This window comes from Leuresthes tenuis, unplaced genomic scaffold, assembly GCF_036924035.1.
Source record: "Leuresthes tenuis unplaced genomic scaffold, fLeuTen1.0.hap1 SCAF_15, whole genome shotgun sequence".
Classification (NCBI taxonomy): domain Eukaryota; kingdom Metazoa; phylum Chordata; class Actinopteri; order Atheriniformes; family Atherinopsidae; genus Leuresthes; species Leuresthes tenuis.
In genome coordinates, this window is record NW_027325369.1 from 15,031,061 (window position 1) to 15,051,242 (window position 20,182).

The 20,182-nt window shown below is 42.0% G+C and overlaps 3 protein-coding genes across 4 annotated transcripts in view; 2 read left to right on the forward strand and 1 right to left on the reverse strand.

The window, feature by feature from the left end:
• gmfb (glia maturation factor, beta) overlaps positions 1–20,076 on the forward strand; it is a 131,424-nt gene extending 111,348 nt beyond the window's left edge. The window contains exon 8 of the transcript XR_011907729.1: positions 20,057–20,076. The gene's annotated coding sequence lies outside the window, so the exon portion shown is untranslated. The remainder of the gene's footprint in view (positions 1–20,056) is intronic.
• On the forward strand, positions 476–12,087 carry atl1 (atlastin GTPase 1). 2 transcript variants are annotated; one of them, XM_072366065.1, is made up of 14 exons: positions 476–643; positions 2,098–2,348; positions 3,258–3,392; positions 3,726–3,830; positions 3,989–4,039; positions 4,232–4,288; positions 4,474–4,566; positions 6,575–6,713; positions 7,188–7,315; positions 7,508–7,564; positions 7,694–7,765; positions 7,855–8,286; positions 8,890–8,904; positions 9,765–12,087. In XM_072366065.1, the coding sequence occupies exons 1-14, from the start codon at positions 604–606 to the stop codon at positions 9,876–9,878; spliced, it is 1,689 nt and encodes a 562-aa protein (XP_072222166.1). In that variant the 5' UTR covers positions 476–603; the 3' UTR covers positions 9,879–12,087. The 2 variants fall into 2 exon arrangements, with proteins under 2 accessions (XP_072222166.1, XP_072222167.1); XM_072366066.1 differs by having other exon boundaries at positions 476–637.
• sav1 (salvador family WW domain containing protein 1) lies at positions 13,257–20,128 on the reverse strand. The gene is made up of 5 exons (XM_072366070.1): positions 19,802–20,128; positions 18,418–18,948; positions 16,075–16,345; positions 15,791–15,946; positions 13,257–14,271 (listed from the first exon to the last, which is right to left on the reverse strand). The coding sequence occupies exons 1-5, from the start codon at positions 19,893–19,895 to the stop codon at positions 14,058–14,060; spliced, it is 1,266 nt and encodes a 421-aa protein (XP_072222171.1). The 5' UTR covers positions 19,896–20,128; the 3' UTR covers positions 13,257–14,057.
• Positions 20,129–20,182: the final 54 nt, after the last annotated feature.

The window sequence follows — 20,182 nt, forward strand, 5'->3', positions numbered from 1 at the left end:
GAAATGATAAATGATATAGCCGCAATTAACAATATATGAAAATAAGAAATGGCAGTGTGTCACTCATATGACAGTCATTATCATCACAATACACTGTAATGTTTTGATCAAGTAAATAATCCAAATACTTCTTCAATAAAATGTGCTAGTGCATGATCAATCAACGTTTACATATTTACGTAGTGTTTTTGAAGGTAGCATGTGTTCCAACAGATGCGTGATTGTCGCCACCTACTGACGGAAGCTAATACTACATTAACAGTATTTTCTCAGTAGCCATAAGGAAAATTGGATAATTGCAGTTACCTGCGCATAATCATTAGTTATGCGTATTTTAATACCTTGTCTCACAAACCAATTTTTTTTCTCCCGCGATTTTTCTAAGCTGCCGCTGCTCTTTAGCAAGCAGGAACAACAGACAACAGCGCCCTCTGGCGACATTTCACGGTACATGCATCACAGTGAGAATAAAAGCTCTATCATCCTCCTGCTATAGGAGCATCGTTGTGGCGGAGATAGGGCATCCTCCCAGCGCCCGACACTCATGACAACCGACTAGGGTCGCTCATTCACACACCAACCGAGTGATAAAAGGGCAGTATCATGGCGAAACACCGTCCAGAAAGAGACAGCTGGGGTGAGTGTACGTACAACATTTCATATTTCACGCTTCGCTTTTTTCTTTTACATTTCGGTCGAGGAGAGGGTGTAGGCAATGCAGCCAATTAGATGCTCACGTTTGACTCCACGATTAAAGGCTGGTTTTCGTTTCGATAATTACCAGCGTCTGATAATTTTTTATTCAGTTATATTTAACGCTTTTGAGAGGGAGAAATACGCCGTGTTGCAGCGGGGCCCTGCTGCAGGAATATCGGACAACCCGGGCATATGCAAAGACATTTTTTTCAAGTCTTGCCGTTGAATAGTTAAAATGCTTCCAGTGATTAGCATACTGACAATGCTCTTTTAGGGCCCCAAAAGGCCTGAAAATCATCCTCTGATTTGACAGTGGTTCTTGTTGTGAGCTTTCTTCAATGCCCGACAATGCCATTGACTTGAAATTATGCAATATTGCACCAGAAAACAGTCTGTCATCTTCCCCTAAACCATCGTCTCTCATCCAATCGTTATCGCTATCATCACTATAACCACCATCAAGATTATGGAGATAACCATCATCCTGACATCACTCTGTAGTCCAACTTTAAATTCAGGCCTGCAAGGGAAAGGGAAAGGCCTGAATGACTGTATTAGAAATGAGGGAAAAGGATTAAAAGGCAGTTGTTTATCAGTAAAGAGTTGATCTGGACTGACCCACTTTAAGCAGCATCTGACGTCTTCAGCTGCTTTATGGGCAGTGGCAGCAGTATCATCAGGTTAACCAGACAGGCTCACGTGGGTAGGCCTGGGGTGAGGCCGCTGCAGGAAAAACCAAAACCTCTTCAGGAATGAGAGGAAGCCTTGGATGATTCCTCCTTTCATTATTCACTATGCATTCCCTTGAAGCCTGCATCACGCTTACAGCACACATCCAAATTTGTGCTTGTTACGCCTTAATCTGTTACATTAGCTTTGTGAAAGTTATAGCCTGGCTGTAATTTCCAATTACATCCAGGAAACTAACATCACAGTCAGGCAGAGAGCTGACGTGCCTTCAATTTTTGCATCAAGAGAGCCACACAGTCCCAGTGATTCTCAACATGAAACCGCAGTGATTAAGAAACAAACTGAGTCACTGCCTGTGAAGCTCAGAATGCTCATGATCTCACTGGGTACCAACAGATGGGATAGATAACATGGCCTGTTGCATTCAAACTATTAACAAGCTTGCAGTCATTCTTATTGAATGATCCATCATTACATCCTGCTCTCTCGAGCAGGATATAATGCTGGATCTTCCCTGCTTCCTCACTTAATGGCCTGCTAAATTTGCTCATCATCACGACGAAGAAGTTCCGGTCGTTCACTTACTCACACAATAACATTTTAGCTGCGTCCTCACAGGCAAGACACATACCGCTTGCGTACTCTATGAGCTCGTCCTTTCTTTTCTTGACATTTTCCGTAACTCCCCCCTCCATCTGTTTGGTCCTCCAGGGTCCCTCAGTGACAAAAATGTCTATGACTGGAGCTCGGAGGAAGAGGAGCCGGATGGACGAGCCCGGCCCGTCCAGGTGCTCCTGGTCAAAGACGACCACACCTTCGAGCTGGACGAGGCGGCGCTGAGTCGCATCCTGCTGAATGAGGAGGTCAGAGATCGTGAGGTGGTGGCCATTTCAGTGGCTGGGGCTTTTCGCAAGGGCAAGTCCTTCCTCATGGACTTCATGCTGCGCTATATGTACAACCAGGTAAATCTCTGCCTCTGTGTGTTAATTGAGGTCTTGAATACCTCAGTACCTTGAATACATCAGTAAGTTCTCACAGTCAAGTGAAAAAGAAAGTTCACCCTCTTTCATTCGAAAGTCTTAGGTATCACAATCACATAAAGGAAATCTGCTCATTTCCAGCTGTTAAAATAAGGGGGCAAGAAAACAATTATTTTAGAAAAAAAACTAAGCCAAAATGTAGAAGCAGAGCGAGACAAGCCAACTACACCCCATGAGTACCTTTAGAAGCAAATAACTTGGAAGTAATTGTTTTCTGTATGATGTCATCAGCCTCTCACATCGTTGAGCAGGAATTTTGACCCACTCTTCTTTACAGTCTTCCCTCAGTTCTTTGAGGATGGAAGCATTTGCTCATGCACAGCACTCTTAAAGTCCCACCACAGCACTTCAATCAGGTTGAACTCTGGACGTTGACCAGTGTTTGCTGATACGCTGCAACATGATATGCTGAGAGGTTTTTAATGCCATCTGTTGGTTTCCTCAGCTGGGCAACTGTTGAATTGGCATTGCATGAATTGGACTAATTTTGATTTGAATGAATTTGATTGGATTATGATTGTGATATAGTGAATTTGATTAAAATAGTCTTGAATTGGACTGTATCTTAGAAGAAAATGAGGGTTTAACACGTTAAACCTTTGAATTAGATGGTGTAAATAGTTTTTTCACACCTGCATAGTGAGCCTTGCATATATTGATGCATAGTCAAGTTCATGTTTTTGGTTTCAGTGTTTTTTGGGCTTCCATATACAGCGTACAGTCATTATTATTCCCAATTTAAAAACAGCAGGCCAGACAGCAACAAATCTCCCAGTGATTAACTACAGAAAATCAGAGCGGCTAACTTAATCGTGAAATTGTGACGCTCAGGCATCTGAGAGCTGGCTCGGAGATGCAGACGAGCCTCTGACGGGGTTTTCCTGGAGGGGCGGCTCAGAGAGGGAGACCACCGGGATCCAGATCTGGAGCGAGGTCTTCCTGGTAGACAAACCAGATGGAAGAAAGGTGAGACTGAATATCACTCTACAGCTGAAAAGAGAGAGTTGACTGTTACAGTCTGACATGAGGCAAAATTAAATATGATACAGATACTTTTTTTAATAGTTTCAGTTGTCTTAACATCTGGCTGACTTCCTAATATTTATATAATTACTATCTTCTTCTATGCCAAACTTTTTTTCTCTTCACCAAAAAGGTTTAGTTGTTTCAGAATCTCTTTTGCTCTGTTTGAGATTCTGCTCCTTCACACAGATTATTATTCATTCAGCACAATAGAGCCATGGAAACATGCAGACTAATGTGGGACAGCTCAGTGTCTTCATCTGTCTTATTACGCAGGTTGCTGTATTGCTAATGGACACACAAGGCACGTTTGACAGCCAGTCAACGCTGAGGGATTCGGCCACTGTGTTCGCCCTGAGCACCATGATAAGCTCCATGCAGGTGCAAACACCTCGTTTGTTGTTCTAAGGATGGCAGTTGAGTCTGTTCATCACCTCGATGCACACCAAAATATGTCTTATTCCCATTTCTCCTCTTACACCTTTATATTTGACAGATGTACCACAAAATTCAAGCTGTCTCTGAACGGTCTCTTTCAGGTTTACAACATCTCACAAAATGTACAAGAGGATGACCTTCAGCACTTGCAGGTAAGAAAGACATTTAGGATTTTAGGATTTAGCAGAAAACAAGTCATGTTATAGTTAATAAAACTATGTAGATATTCAAAATCTTATTAATCAATAGTATTAAGGTTCTTTATCAACACAGTGACACAAACTCAGTGGTGGTGAAACTAAAATAATTACAAGTTGCAGCTCATTTTATCGTCTTTATTTCAGCTTTTTACGGAGTATGGCAGGCTAGCAATGGAGGAGACTTTCCTCAAACCATTCCAGGTACTGAATGGTATTTTCACTTTGCTGGATTTCAACAATATGCTGATCAGACAGAAATGTGTATTAGATTTAGGTTGTGCAAGACAATTCAACGAGTAAGTCATTTAGCAGTAAAGAAGAATTTGAAAGTGAAAAATCGTGTCAAAAGTGTACAGTGGGTCATAATGGTTTGCTCTCTTTCAAAGTCCATGATTTTTCTGGTCCGCGATTGGAGTTTTCCATACGAGTTTCCCTACGGACAGGAAGGAGGCATGAAGTTCCTTGAGAAGAGACTGAAGGTCAGTTCTCACAGATGTTACTGAGGCTGAATCTGTGTCAAATCACTTCCACCTGCACCTTACACACAGCAGCTGAGACGAGCTTAAAGAGATATGATGTGCCCTTTTTTTTCACAAGCTGCAAGATGTATTCGATGATGAATGGGAAATCAAAATTTCCAACTTCCTGTTGGTAAAAAATGAAAGGGTGCAAATTAGAAGTCAGAATATAAAGCATTAACATACTTCTAGAGCATTAGCTCATTTATTTCTTCAGACAAGTGAACTATATAAATATATGTATATTATATATACTAAAACTTATTTGATGATTTGACTAGATTGATGATTGATAGCAAAGCAAAAGGAGTAAAATGGTTACATGCTGCCATTCCGACATTGGCCTCCATTTGTCGGAATGGCGACACTTAATTTTTTATCAAACGTCCCGTCATTCCAACACTTTTTTCCTCCTATGGTCGGAATGGCGGTATGTTTTTTTTTTTTAACATACCGCCATTCCGACAGGTCCTTTTAATAGCCTATATTGTTTTACCCAGAACATTTTGCACTAATGATATGCCGGCGCAAATACGCCCTAAAGTTTGGCGCACAAACTCTGCACATGCAGAGGCCACAGCCTCGCAAACAAACTTTAATAATCTATTATCAAAATCCCCTGAATTTCAAATATAAAAATACAGATATTAATGTAACTCTGGCGAGACTGAAACTGATTAAGCAGAAATACAGTGTCAGTGAGCTGTCACAGCAGCCAGCTGGAGCGGAGCTCTCCACAGAGCCCATGCGTCTTTTGCCCACTGTCATCATATGCAAAAGTAATAATTGCAATTGCAGATATCACGGCTACTGCACAGGACACAGTTGCGAGCACTCTGCCTTGCCTTGCCAATAGGAGAGGAGAGAAATGACAGCATAGAACGTATAAAACACAACAAAATGCAGTAAAAACGTTTATTCATGTTATTCACGTGATTTATGAATACTCGCTCCAATTATGGGAAGCGCGGATGGGCTTTGCGCATTTGGCACAAACACACAGCCGTTGCGCAAGGCTTTATACAGCCTGTTGATATCTTAAGGACCTAACTGGTCACACCTGGGAGTAAATGTCATGTAGAGATTGTTTTTACATGGCATTACAGTTGAACATATAGCTTTCATCCACAAACCAACGTGGGAGAGCCCGAAGACGCATGTGCCAGACGCACATAGGCATGCGTAAAACCAATTTTGACCACTTCATGCTGTTTATTTACTTTCTTTCAGTTAACTTTCGTTTCTTTTGGATTCTTGTGCGTATTATGGAGCCGTTTCGGTCCATGTTTGTAAGCCTTTTTTTCCTGGATTAAATTTTCGGAAGTTGAAACAAGTGGCATTGGAGTGTGTGATTAAAAACCACCACGGTCTGCTTCTCCTCCTCCAGTTGCCGAGACTTTGTGTTTTTAATAACGCTTATCTGTAAACATGTGTTAAACATATAAATTGCATAAACAGAAAGAAGGGACTCACCTGTTGAGTACTGCACATTTCCTTATACGGAAAGCCTTGTCGGAATGGTGGGACGTTTGCATGTCGGAATGGTGGGATGTCGGAATGGTGGGATGTCGGAATGGTGGGATGTCGGAATGGCGGGATGTCGGAATGGCGGGATTTCAGAATAGGTGTTGCCACCCGAGTAAAATAATTAGAACTTTCCATTTCCGAGGTACAGAGGATGCAGCATCATCTGAAGTTCAGGCTAGACAAAGAAAAAGAGGAGGCTGGACTTATGTTTTCCCCTGCAAATCTGAACGGCTCACTGATTGACACATTTTTGAGTTCTAGAGGGCCCTAAAGAATGCCAGGGTTGTGTTTTGGATGGTTGTCTCTTTTGGAATTCGACGTTAGAAACCCAAAATACATGCTCTCAAGCACAGAAAAAATGAATTTTTCCATTCTATGCTCCAGTTAACTGAATCTGGTCTAAAACCTGAAGCATGTGCTTGTGTCTGTGTTTGTGGTGCAGATCTCAGAAAACCAGCACGAAGAGCTACAGAACGTGCGTAAACACATCCACTCCTGCTTCACCAATATCTCCTGTTTCCTGATGCCTCATCCCGGCCTCAAAGTGGCCACCAACCCACACTTTGATGGGAGACTTAAAGGTAAAGTCTCTTCAGCAGTTTTAAGTTGTTATCAGATGCAACAGCATGTTATCCTTATTGTGAGTCTCTGCGCATAAACCGGCGTGTGTCATTGTAGCAAAATGGACCAAATATTGACAGCTCACGTGAGTTATTATAAATAAATTAGAAACATATTAATATATTAAGGTTCTGACTCTGAACCTGATAAAGGCACCAGTACAAAAAGATAAAAAATAAGTTATATATCAATAACACAAACTTAATTCCAAAAATTAAATATCTATAAATATTAAATATAACATAGGTCTGAGTATGTACTGATTCTGCAGTAGCAGGTGCTGGATTTTTTTTAAGAGCCAACCTTAGGGAGAGATAAGCGTTACATCATTGTACCTTTCCTCTTATTTTGTTGATTACTGCATTGCCACCAGAGATAGACTAAAAACATGAAAATGCTGCTGTAGATACTGACTTGTCATTCTCCTTGTGTAGAGATTGATGGTGAATTCATAAACAACCTGAAGGTTCTGGTCCCCTGGCTCCTCAGTCCTCGCAACATAGATGTGAAGGAGATCAACGGCAGTAAAATCACCTGCAGAGGCCTGGTGGAGTACTTTAAGGTCAGAACGAAGGACCGTGATCATGCTCAGGAGGAGAGAACACTAAGCTTTGTAGTAGAAAACTCTCCATTCAGATTCCCACCTAAAATCTTTTTCCTTTACATTGGTAGTCATATCACCTAATTATTGGACCTCTTAAGACAATTTATTTTCACACATGCTATTTATACTTTCATTTGTCTGGTTTTTCAGGCATATATCAAAATTTACCAAGGTGAAGAGCTGCCGCATCCAAAGTCAATGCTACAGGTGTGTTTTTAAACTATATTTAGTTTCAATACACTTCACAGATTATTTTTATGTTAAATTTGTAATTTTCTTGTGGTTAGGTTTACTGCATCTTTAGCTTAAACAAATTTACATTATGCTTCTACTCAGGCCACAGCTGAGGCGAATAATTTAGCAGCTGTTGCAGCTGCCAAAGATCTGTACAACAAAAAAATGGAAGAGGTTGGTGAAAACAGGCTTTCTTGGTAATACAAAATTGTTCACTCGTAGTCTAGTACCTCTACAATAACCGACTCTTCTTCTATTCTCAGGTGTGTGGAGGCGATCGGCCCTTCCTGGCCCCCAGCGAGCTGCAGGCCCGACACAGCGTCATCAGAGAAGAGGCCCTGCAGCTTTTCCGGGGCGTGAAGAAGATGGGAGGGGAGGAGTTCAGCCGCCGTTACTTGCAACAGCTGGAGGGAGAGATCGACGAGGTGTTCGTCCAGTACATCAAGCACAATGACTCCAAGAACATTTTCCACGCGGCCCGCACGCCGGCCACGCTATTCGTGGTCATCTTTGTCATGTACGTGGCTGCGGGGATCACGGGCTTTGTGGGCGTGGACATCATTGCCAGCTTGTGTAACATGATCCTCGGTCTGGCACTGATCACTCTCTGCACCTGGGCCTACATCCGGTACTCTGGGGAATACAGAGAACTCGGCGCCGTCATCGACCAGGTGGCTGGTGCGCTGTGGGACCAGGTAAAATAAAGTCACACACACAGCTATAAATGGGGTTATCAGTATTTCACCATTGGCTCAGGACAAAAATGAACAAATATTGTTCATTTTTCACTCGTGGAATAAAGCTGAATTAGTTGGAAAGGTGAAGAGGAATCAAACATACATGTGATGATGACTTGTGATATCCATAACTGGTAAAGAAAATCAAAACAAAACAGCAATGATCAGTTTATTTTTTAATGAATACAGTCTCATTCCATTAGTTATTAATCCCTAAACTCATCTAGTGTTCTTCAAAATTGTACATTTTGAAGTTTTTTTTGTGCAAAAAGACTTCTCATGGTCTTATGATGGCTAGGCACTGACTCAACTGTTTTTTTAACTCATTCAGTGAATACAAATCTATGAATATACTGATTGGCTCAGATGAAACAGTGTATTCAAACCACTCGGTGGCAACACCTCCCTTTAGTTTAGCTGCAGAAAATCCCTCCAAGTAGAGATAATGTTAAGCAGCTGTTTATTGTCACAGGATAATCTTGATATACATTGTGTGTCATGTCCTTTTTGTACATATCGACTGACTTTATGTGTATTTATTTCTTCTTAATGCTTCTGCAGGGGAGCACAAATGAGGTAAGTGTGATCAAAGAAAGAAAAGCTGGGGGAGGGGCATGAGCTTCTTTTTTTTAATTGCATGGGCAGCCTCGGTAAAAAATAAATTTTATGCCTGTATGTTTAATTAAAAAAATACAAAGATACAAAAATATACAGTTTATATATATATTGTTCTTTATCAATTTGCTACAGTAGAAATTTGGACAAAGGTTGTGCTCTGCCAAAGGAAACCTGCGTCCTGAATCCACCCAGCAGATTAATATGTCACTTATCCACAATGCTCTGAGGAGCGCACGGTTGAAATTCTGTTGTTTCTCTTAGTCGTCGATGTCAGCAGCAGGCCAGGGTTTTTCCAAAATCCCCTGCAGACCTTCGTGTTGGGTGTCAAAGTCTTTTTTTTCTAAATCCAGAAAAACAACACTCGTGCATTTCACAAGAGTTGGTTCTTTCTTACTGATCTATATAGCTCTGTCTGTAAAAAGAGTTTGTTAAAAGAGAATAAAAACAGTATGCCGCGATTTGTAAATCATTTGAACTCTGGGTTGAAATTAAAGTACTATAAACACATCAAATGCTTTTTGATCACTGTTCTGCAGTTTAGTTTAGCACCTTTTTCTTACATCCGTTTTTGAAATTCAAAAATAAGTATATATTTTGGATATGACACTACGAGTTACAAGTTTTAAGAAGCCTAACGTATCTTAAGTCTTTTTTTTCCAATTAAATAAACAATTCAAATCAAATAAATGATGTAATGACAAGCTGTTCAAATTGGAATCCTGCTTTGATGTGTTAGATTAATGTCATTGTGTGATTATCAGTGAGATTTCCTGAGTAAATCGAACTCAATTAACTTCATATCCGTCTTCGGTCGACAGGCTCTCTACAAGCTTTACAATGTAGCGGCCAATCACAGACACCTGTACCACCACGCATTCCCCGGGCCTCAGATGGACGAGGGCACCGAGGAGCAGGACAGAAAGAGGGACTGATGACATAAAGACAGAACACAGCAGAGACTTCCTCGGGATGGACGGGCTGAGGAAGAGGAACAAACATCCTCACCCATCAGGCACTCTTTTATTCTGCTGTTGGCTGGTGAGGCCCACCAGGGCAGTCACTACTTTACCCCTTGTAATGGACTGTATAGTGTTCACACATAGGTAATGTCAGAACATCTCCTCAGTTGGGTGCCCGTCGCCGAGCGTTGGATGCAATGCGTCATTGTCTCTCACTTTTTCGTCTGCGAGCACACATGTACAGATACTGTAGAGCACTCCAATGGGGGAGACCTCTGAATATCCATCCTTCAGTCAGCTCTTCATTTCATATCTGACATGTTTTTTTTTCTTTTTTAATCATTTGTCACAAACAATTCTTTTCAAAGTATAGCCAAATCTGTGAAATCCCCATTTGTGACGATTGTTCTGTTCTTTGAAGTCTAGTGCTGTTTATAAGGAACATTATCTATGATCTATGAAAGCCAAAATATGTACTATGTGTTAAATAACGAAGCATCATCATCATCATCAGCATGGTTAATGTCTGTCATCTTTGAGCTCTAAAATCAGGTACACTTTCTTAAAAGAATAATTGTTTTAATGGTTGTGACAAAGTGGTATCGTGCCATAACATGTAAAAGTAAACTCACATGTGCTGCAGCCCGGCTACATGCAGACACTTGGTGGCACATTTCTTCGTTGTGTACAGTATGTTTGCTTTGTTTGGAGGTCGCTTTTAGCAGAGTTCTGGATCAGGGACGAGCTGTGTGCTGGCATGTGTGCCAGAATAACAGCGCTGGAGAGACAAAAGCAGAGTGATATCAGTTCAAAGTTGACACAACATACTGTAGCTGGCATTCGCTCACTTTATAGTCTGCTTGCAGTTTTGTAATTACACATCATCACCCCAGTGATTCTGTATGTCTGCGTTTGGCCTTTGAGGTCAAGGGGAAAAGAGTGTGCTTGGTTGCCATTGTGACACAGAGGTGGCCGGCGAAGCCATTGTTTTTTTGTTTTGATCCCACCACCCCCACCTCACTGAATGTTCGAGCAAATCCGAGGAATGTAGCCGTTCTGCGGCCACCGAGGAATCAAAGCGAGATGGGACTGGGTGTGGCCACGGGCCTGCTTTGGGAAAGGATCCTCATTCCAGATCCCTTTCATCATCTTCGCACATGTAACCTGAATCATCTGAGCAAATCTGTCGCGTGGCGACGGAGGAGCAACAGCCTGCATTTGTAAACAACAAGCTTGCAATGGTGACGGCACTTTTTGGTGTTTGGAGACTTTGGCTTTGTAGACTGTTACTGTACATTTGTATAACTGTGGTTGTTGCTTTTTTTTCTTTTTTTCTCCTCTTTCTTTTTTGCTCTTTGATTGACCCTGAATCATCGCTATGTAAGACAGCTTCACATACAAAGCTACAGCTTCAGAGTTTTTTTTTTTTTTTTTTTTCTTTTCTGGAAAACTGTCACGCATATTTAGCAAGCTTATGGTGAGGTTTGACCTCAAGGGTTTTTAAAGCACTGCAGCAGAGTGGCTTCTTGAGTCTTCCAGTGTGTAATCAACATCAGTCAAGGCTCGGGTCCAAACCATTTTTCGTCCAGCTTACAACGACGTCCCTTAAAAAAAATCCTTTTTTTTCGTAAATGAATGTTTTAGATGTCCATTCACAAGTCAGAATAGTGCCATTTATTTACATTGTGTAGCAAGGTTTTGTTAAAAAAAAAAAAAAAGAAGAGGAAAAGTCATCCTTTTAACAATTACTCATCAACACTTAGAGCTTCAGAAAGCAAAAATCAGTCGATTCTGCTTAGTCTCAGCACACACGTTACAAAATCACAGTCACTAAGAAATAATAAAGTTGGACCAAATTAATGAAATCAAAGTTTGGGTGATTTTTATGTCATTAGACAAGAACCTGATGTTTTTTCCTGAAATAAAACCCCACACCATTGGGTCATAAGTCAATACGATTTCCTCTAAAACCACGCTCTCGTTGTAAAGTCAAGAACAGTTGAACTGCTAGAAACAAGTCTTTTCAGTCCACTCCACATCACTCATCACAGGTAGGACACTCCCTCTCGGTCTCCCCCAACACCCAAGACAAAATATTCTACCATTTAGTTGTGACTTATGTGCACATCGCTCTCTGGCAGGTACAAACCCGATTCCAAAACAGTCAGGACGATGTGTGAAATGGGGAAAAATGTTCTAACTAGAAATGTTGAAAGAGACATTTTCCTTTCCATGAAGTCTTCTTGAATTTGACGGCAGCAATGCATCTCAAAGAAGTTGGGACAAAGCAGGTGGAACTAAAAAGAAAAAGCTGAAGAAACAGAAGCAAAGATGGACAAAGATTTAGTGTCCACAAACAGCGGAACAATTCTCAGAATGATATTCCATCATCTATGGTGGACACGACCTTCAGAAGAATCAGACAATCTGGAGCCTGCTTTGCTCTCTGCAGGGCTAATGTGTTTTTTCATGGAATTGGAAAATGTTTCACTTTCAACTTTTCATGTTTTCTGCATTGTGATGTGAATTAAAAATTGGGTCGATGACATTCGAAAAGGCTTGTTTTAATTCTCATTAGACACAGCGTCCCAATTGTTTCCGCGGAGGCTGCAGTGCGCGGTGAGTTTGCCTAAAACAGAACATCGGCTCTTAGGCGAATCCTACAGCGGAGGATGTGAAACCCAAAGCAAAACCCCGCTTCAGTAAAGTGTGGCGAGTCGAAATAAAGCCAAAAAACAGAGGTGCAGATGAGGCTCACAGCTTTGTTCTGGCAGAAAAGAAAAAGGTTGACGGTGACTGGAATTACACTTCACTTTTCTTCACTGCAGATGTTATTGCTCATGACTCTTTATTAGCAATCCACAACAGTAGATAAATACAAATGGATGACATATTTCCGAAAAGACGAGACCTTCCTGCATGGTGAAGGACTCAAAGAGAAGCTTGAGGTTCTTTATAAACCTATTCCACAACTAAAAAAAAAAATAAAAAAAAAATCAGACATCCATCAAAAAACGTTTCAGCCTCATCATGTTTGTGCGTCCCACTAAATAGTTGAAAGCATCTTTTGCTGCTCGTTTTCAAAAGGACTGTTTTCTTTTGCCACACGTTAAAAACATTTCTAAGCGCCTTAAGTGGAGCTGACGCTGACTTATCGGTAGAATACGTTTTTGTGAACCTGCGCTTCGGTAAAAAAAAAAAGAAAACCAGAGCAGATGCGTCAGTCCACTGAAGTCAGGCAAGAAAAATCCAAAGAAAATATGGAGACGGTAAATTGCACTTATTTGGCAGACTTAATGTGTGTTCTGAGGAGATTTAAAAAGTTCCAGTAGCTTATTTATGTTTTGTTACACACACACACACACACAAAAAAAAAAGAATATTCCTGACATACAGTAATGAGAGATGCTCAAACCCCTGCATCAGATGTGATGCCTCATCCGTCTAAGGTCTTTAAATAAAGACATGTTTCACATCAAAATTGAAATAAAAGTTAAAGTTTTGGTGGATTGTCTTATAAAGCATACAGAGTGTTTTATATAGATATATATATAGAGAGAGAAAAAAGCAATGGAAACTTTTTGTTTACTGTTAGAGTATGGTTTCAGTTTATGAGGGTTACAAAGCAAAAGGAAAAAGTTTAAATTAGAAGAAAAGCTGCCTCTCGCAAGGGGGGAATGAAAAAAAGAAAAGAGAGTAGCTGGTGTATACGTGATATGAGGAGATGTGGTAAAACTGCTGCATTTTACTTGATTAAAGGCACAATCTCAGGGTGTGTTTAAACAGACAGACAGAGGGAGTTTGTCAGACTCAGTTTCTTCGTCTCAAAAAGGAGAATCAAAAAAGTCAGTTCTTAGGTCAGTGGCTGTAAAAGGCACCACAAGCAGCCTCCCAAAAAGTAGAGCATCATGTCTTCATTCTAGTGTTTTTTTCTTTTTCAGTCATTCCAAAAGTTAGTGTCACGTGGAGGGACATCCCTCCCCTTCGTCAGTGTGTCTCGACTTTCCCCGGCTGATATATTTGGATCAAGCAAAGGCACAGATGTGTTTGGTAAAGAGGCAATTAAGAGTCGATCGTGATTTTAAAGGAAGCTCGAGGGGCCGCTCCCAAACTGTGGAGACCTCAGAGAGGCGTCCACGCTGCGCGGACGCATCACATGTTCCCTATGAAGTTCTTGCTGGGCTGCTGGGCGTACCACTGCTGCCGCTGTTTGCGGGCCTCCACCTCGGACAGCAGCGCCTGCCGGTACGCCTCGTAGGATTTGACGATGTGCTCCAGCTCCTTCATGAAGAGAAGCTTCAGCATGCCCTGATACGTGTCCAAGTCGGCCAGCTGGAACAGCTCCCATTTCAAGATGTGGTCGTACCTGATGGGCAAAGGGAAAGAGATGGACTGTATTTTAAAATGCACTTTGTGGGCCGAGGGCTGATGAGCACATCTGTCTGGAATATACAGTATCCTGAGATTAATTTACCAAATAATGAGTGATCAGTTTCAGGATGAAAATAACTTCTAACTGAGAAGAATAAGGAGCCCCTAAAGTCTCATAATTTATCGTGTTTAATCTTAACAATAGATCATAACTGGTGTGAGCAGAGTAAAAATATCACAGAGCCTGATCTAGTCATTTATCAGCAAAAACTCTTTGGGGAAAAAAAAAAAAGAAGCAGGAACCCATCAGACTGAATCACGTATCTGGCAATCACCTTCACAAGCTTCAACTAATCAGATCAGTGCGCTGCAACAGAGCCAATCAATGATGTCATTGTGGACTCCAAAAGCTCCTCGCAGCTGCAAGCTGGATGCTGATTTTTACTTTTGAGCTGGAAGTCTGGCAGGATGGATTCTGTCATGATTGATTCTTGTGAGAAACCAGTTGTATCGCTACGAAAGACTTCATGGTCTATGAATTCCTTAGTGGTTGCTACCTTACTATATCTATGCATTGTAAAACTAAGCATCTACATGTGCTGCTACGTTTAGAAGGTAGAAAAGCCAGGCGTTCCTAACCTTAATTGGCTGAAAAGATGTGATCTCAGCAATCTAATGATCGAAAGAAACGTTTCTCCGCGAGGCTTCAGGAGACTGAATTTGAGAAAAGAACTAAACAAAAACACTATGCGCTGTACCTGTAGTATAATGCTGGACTTGAAATAATAGGAATAAATAATACTTTGAAAAACAAAAAGATGGGGTGAAAACATAAAAAAAAACAAAAAAACAAAGGTTAACAATGTTCGACACATCTGCTCTGCCTCGTCTTTTTCCCCTCTCATTGTGAGCCCCTAAAAATGTACAGCCATACACATGAATTTGTTGTCACATTGAAGACGTCACAAAGACACCATCAAAAGCCCACAAAAATGTCATGGGACCATCAAGCAAAAAGGTTGCGGTAGCTCCGCCCCTGGCCTGGGAATGTACACGACAAAAGCCAGAAGCACAAAGCTTTAAGGCTAGGAAACCTCTCTCGTGCTACTTTAAGCTTTGAGACTAATGTTCGATGGATTGTGTTAGACTGCTCTATGAAAAGAGGAACAAATACCAGATACATTAAAAATCATAATGGGAGGCAAAGAAGAGAAGAATTTCAGTCGAGAAGTAAAAGCCCTGAAAATCACATGTCAATTGAGGAGTAATAATTAATAAGCATGCTCTGATTCATCCCAAGATTCTTAACATCCCTTCATCTGCTTCGTCTGTACTGAAGCCAGTCATTATAAACTGTAATAGAACCATTTTCATTCTCTCTCTGAATTGCTTGATTCAAATCGCCGGCAAATTTGGGTCAACATCCGGAGCTGTCCATTAACCAACAAATCTAGCTTTGTTAGTGACATTCAGCTCATTTAAGCTGTCGGAGGTGCTGTATGCACTGTACTCACTTGAGGGGTGCACGGGCGTACACCTGCAGCCAGTCTGGGATCTCGGCCGTGTGGTACGGGTTTGCTGGCACGAGCACTGGCTGGTTCCTCTCTGCCGGACGTGGTTGATAGGCCACAGGTGGTGGAAGTGGTGGCGGCTGATCGTAGCGAGGCACACTGGAATACAAAGATGCTGTCTTTACAAATGCAATGAGGTCATTTTGATAGCTAAGAGGTCCAAACTATATTAGAGGTCCTAACTGTGTAAAGAAAAATATTATCCACATTTGTCATTACTGACACACCTCGGGGCACATGGATGTCGATACTGCGCCCTCTTGTTGATGTGATCCACATAGTAAACCCCAAACTCGGCAGACTCCACCTTCTCCCAGCCTGGAGGGAGCCCTTCCCTCTCCAGAGGGTGGCTCCAGTGTGTAGTGTTGGTGTTGTGGTCGATGTAGTACTTCCTGCCACGGATGGTCCAGTCAACAGTCCAACCAGCCGGAAGGGGGAGGTCCTCTCCCGTTATACTGGAGAGATTCCCAAGAGACTTGGCCTGTATTCGACCTATGCCTGAGGAAAACAAACATTTCTTTTAAAAACCGAGAGGGAAAGACGTCCGACCAAACATGCAGCGGAGCAGCTGTCAGCTAACAGCGCCTCTTGGGAAAAAAAAAAAAAAAAAAGGACATTTTGAGAAGTTTCTTTAAATACAGCTTGTGTGGGAAAGTGTCATTTAAAGCAGTGGAATGCACGGCGTTTAAAAGGTCATTCTAGTATGGCAACTGAGCATGCAGCACAGCGGGATAGGACAGGAATGAACTGAATCACCACTTAAAGCATGACTGATGCGGTTTTAGTAATGCTGTGATTCTGGACAGGGCTGTTTAATCACTTTGACTCTGACATGTGGCGAAGCATCTCACTCTGACTGACAAGAGTTTGACGAATGGTAGGAAATGGTAGGAGTGTTGTTACTTTTGGACAGGAAGCCAGAGATTTCTGCTTGGTCAGTCACACATGCAGGCGCTTTCACTTAAGAGAACAAGGCCCCCCTCCAACAGCATAGCGGGCTCATTCAACACGTCCTGTACTTTTATTGGTGAATAACGTCGGCGAGGAATGTCAAGCTGACAGCTGAAAGGGTGAGTTCGACTGACTGAGGAACGTCATGACTCAAACCTAACGAGCCTGCTGGGACAGAGAAAGGCTCGAAAACGCAGGAGAATGTGCCGGGGATGAAGCAACCCTGCAAAATGGCGGCTACGATCTGATAAATTCTGCACGAGAGTGACAGTGATAGAGTCGGAACTCTTACCCTGCTGCTGAGTGAAGGGATGGAATGTGTGAGAAATGTACTCCTCCTCCCTCACCTCATCATCATCTCTACCCATTTCTTCAGAAAAATGCTTCAAATGAATTTCACAGGAAGGGAAAAACAAACAAAAAAAAGTAGCCTCGTTGTAGCCTTCTGGTAGTCGAGATAACGCCAAAGAGCTGCTAATCACGAGTCACGAATATGTGATTTTCCCAAGTTTTTCTATTTTGAATTTTAGTCTCAAAAGGCTGTGTTTACACATAAGCATATGGAGGCTCACGCAAATAGGTGGAGATCCATGGCCTCTGGAATCGTCCCATAGCTATTCCAATAAAATAAGTACAGGAGGCTCGACTAGATTGTATTTTATTTTCCAAACATGATTCGGGGCGTCCGATTCGGGGCGAAAGATAAAAAAAGGCATTTAAAAAAAAACAGTTTAGGGCGTTTGCAACGTGGTGTGGGGCTAACGATGTGTTTTTACCAACAGCACCCAGAACGCTAAAAAAAAAAAAAGGCTTTACAGCACAAGCAGACGGCAGTCGTAAAATAAAAGAATGTGCTGGGAACTGCAAGGCAACTCACAGCAAAACATCTCTGATCAAACTCAGCAACAGTGTGAAATGTAGCCACAAAGACAGCAGCCCACGTGAGCAGTTTAAGACGGAGACATCTGACTCGGGGCGGTCTGCAAATTGCTAGTCTGCCTGCAGAAAGATTCTGCAAACAGAGGTAAAAAATGCAGAGCCTTGAATGCTTGTTTAACTTCACTCCAAACACGTTTCCAGCATATTTGATAGGCGGGTCTGACATAACACTTAACCGTACACGCGCCATCAACAAAACGGCCACAAAATAAAGGGTTCTCTATTGTTCCAGGAGGTTGGAAAATTCCTGCGATCCCCTGCATTTTTTATTTACTTTTAATCTCGGGGAATCATTTACAATGTGCAACTGCAAGAACAAAAATATTTAATTCGAAAGGCAAACTGAACTAAAGATGGCTGGAATTCCTTTGAGTGGTTTAAGTGTGGTTCAAAACCCATCCAGGTTATTCAAAAATAAGTGATCACAAAGCACTTTTACTGTTTGTTATTACAATTACAAATTTTTGTTTAAAAAAAAAAATCCAAAAAGATCATTTAGAAAATGGGCAGATAAACACACACACACACACACATATATATATATATATATATATATATATATATATATATAAATAAAGAGAGTGCTTGCCACATACTTTCCATTATAATGTGTGCAGCTCAGGCTTGTAGTTCCTGTAATGTAACGTACAATGAAAAAAGCAAACATTCTTCACGTTTACCTGAGGGGGGTCGGCTTGGAGCTGGGGGAGTGTGTTGGCGGGGAAGTCTTTGGAAGTTGTGTTCATTGTGTTCGTAATATCTATAGTCCTCAGGAAAGCGCTCCGAGACCCTCCTGGGCTGTCGCTGCTGCTGTTGCTGCTGTTGCTGCTGCTGCTGTTGTTGTTGTTGTTGCTGCTGCTGCTGGTGGTTGTCATAATAGGGTTCAGATGGGTAGTAATACCGGGCAGCATCTCCATTCTCAGACATGGGACTCACGTCTGTGAGGAAGGACAGCGCCGAGCCCCGATACTCATGGGAAAGGTCTCCCAGACTGCGAGGCAGGTATGGAGGTGCTGACATGCGGTGGCTCTCTCTGCGGGCCACCTCCTGCGGAGGTCTTTGTACAGGTGTGCGGAGGACGCTCTTGTTACGGGACACCACGGACTCCCGGCTGGATGCCACAGAATAGGAAGAAGGCCCCATCTCTGGCGGGGGACCCTCTGTTCGTCTAGGAATAGTGGGTCCATGGCGGATGAATGAGGGCATAAGATCTGCAAGCAAGTGAGGGAGGCAAATAGGTCAACAAAATGTAAAGGTGGGGGGGTTTACATCCCTGTTTACTAAATAAGGTCAAATAAAAACTCAAATTATTTCCAAATCATATAAACCTTAAATTTAGTTGAAAATGTTAAAAAGACAACAGACCAATGTGAAATGTGGAGCATTTCAAAACTAGTTGGGTTAATTTGGCAGTAAGTAAGAATAAAGTGGGGTTCAACAGGCTAAATAATTATGTTTCAGCTTAATATTTCAAAGAATTTGGGTATTTCATCAACCCAAGGGACACGGCTGAAAACCAATATGAAAGGGTTGTGATAAGAGGTTACCAGATAAATCAATTATGTAGCTAAATGAAGTGTCAGTTAGCGTACACTGACAGACTATTTAGCATCAGAGGACCCTTCACTCAGCTCAGCAACTCCGCTTCCAACGATGTAGATACACTCTGATGAGCAATAAAGGACTCTTCAGCAATTAACCAATTTAGTATAGTTGAAGTCAAGCTGACGAAAGGTCCAATACACATTTTATTGAGATATTTGCAGTACAAGCCACCAATTGTAGCTGTTACCGTTTGTTAATCGCAACTTTGCAGCCCGTGAGTCGGTGAGCATTTCAGTTAGCATTGAACGACCAAGTTAGCAGTCAGCTCGGTTACATTTTACAGGATTACACAATATTTCACCAGGTTAAAAGTAGTATAAGGGGTTAATATGTTTTCTTATATTAACTTCGGAATGTTGGCTCATATAAACTGGCAACGATTTCACAATGATTAACTCCAGCTAGCGGGCTAACTTATGCTAGCCTGAGCTAGCTGGTCAGACAACTTGTTGCGCTTACTTCTGAGGAGCGGCGACGTTTCCTTCTTCACATATTTCCCGTGTACCTCGGCTGGTTTCGACGCTTCGTTTTTACTTTTCTTTCGTGAGAGCATAACTCAAAGCTCTTAGACATCAACAACACGGCACTGGAAAGTCATGGCACAATCCTCCGACTCTGCTACCACCCGAGACAATTAGCAGCGAGCGGAAAGTAAACATTTTCTACTTTTGGTTAGCTAGCACAAGCTAGCCAGCTAACTCGAGCCACAGGGAGCGACTGTGCAGCTGCGGCGGTCCCGTCCCACCGCTGGTCCTCCTCGCTGGGACTGGTTATTGTACAGTCTTCTCATCCGTTAATTCGCCCTCTGCAGGAAATCTGAGCACAAATCCCAGTAACGTC

What these genes read in the sequence shown, in the direction of transcription:
- atl1 (XM_072366065.1), top strand. Translation starts at nt 604, where the DNA reads ATGGCGAAACACCGTCCAGAAAGAGACAGCTGGGGTGAGT. An exon ending in AAGAGACAGCTGGGGTGAGT is followed by an intron (nt 644 to 2,097) that starts GTACGTACAACA and finishes TTGGTCCTCCAG; the next exon opens with GGTCCCTCAGTGACAAAAAT. An exon ending in ACAACAAAAAAATGGAAGAG is followed by an intron (nt 7,766 to 7,854) that starts GTTGGTGAAAAC and finishes TTCTATTCTCAG; the next exon opens with GTGTGTGGAGGCGATCGGCC.
- sav1 (XM_072366070.1), bottom strand. Translation starts at nt 19,895, where the DNA reads ATGCTCTCACGAAAGAAAAGTAAAAACGAAGCGTCGAAACCAGCCGAG. An exon ending in TCCAAGCCGACCCCCCTCAG is followed by an intron (nt 16,346 to 18,417) that starts GTAAACGTGAAG and finishes TGTTTTCCTCAG; the next exon opens with GCATAGGTCGAATACAGGCC. An exon ending in TACGCCCGTGCACCCCTCAA is followed by an intron (nt 14,272 to 15,790) that starts GTGAGTACAGTG and finishes TTTGCCCATCAG; the next exon opens with GTACGACCACATCTTGAAAT.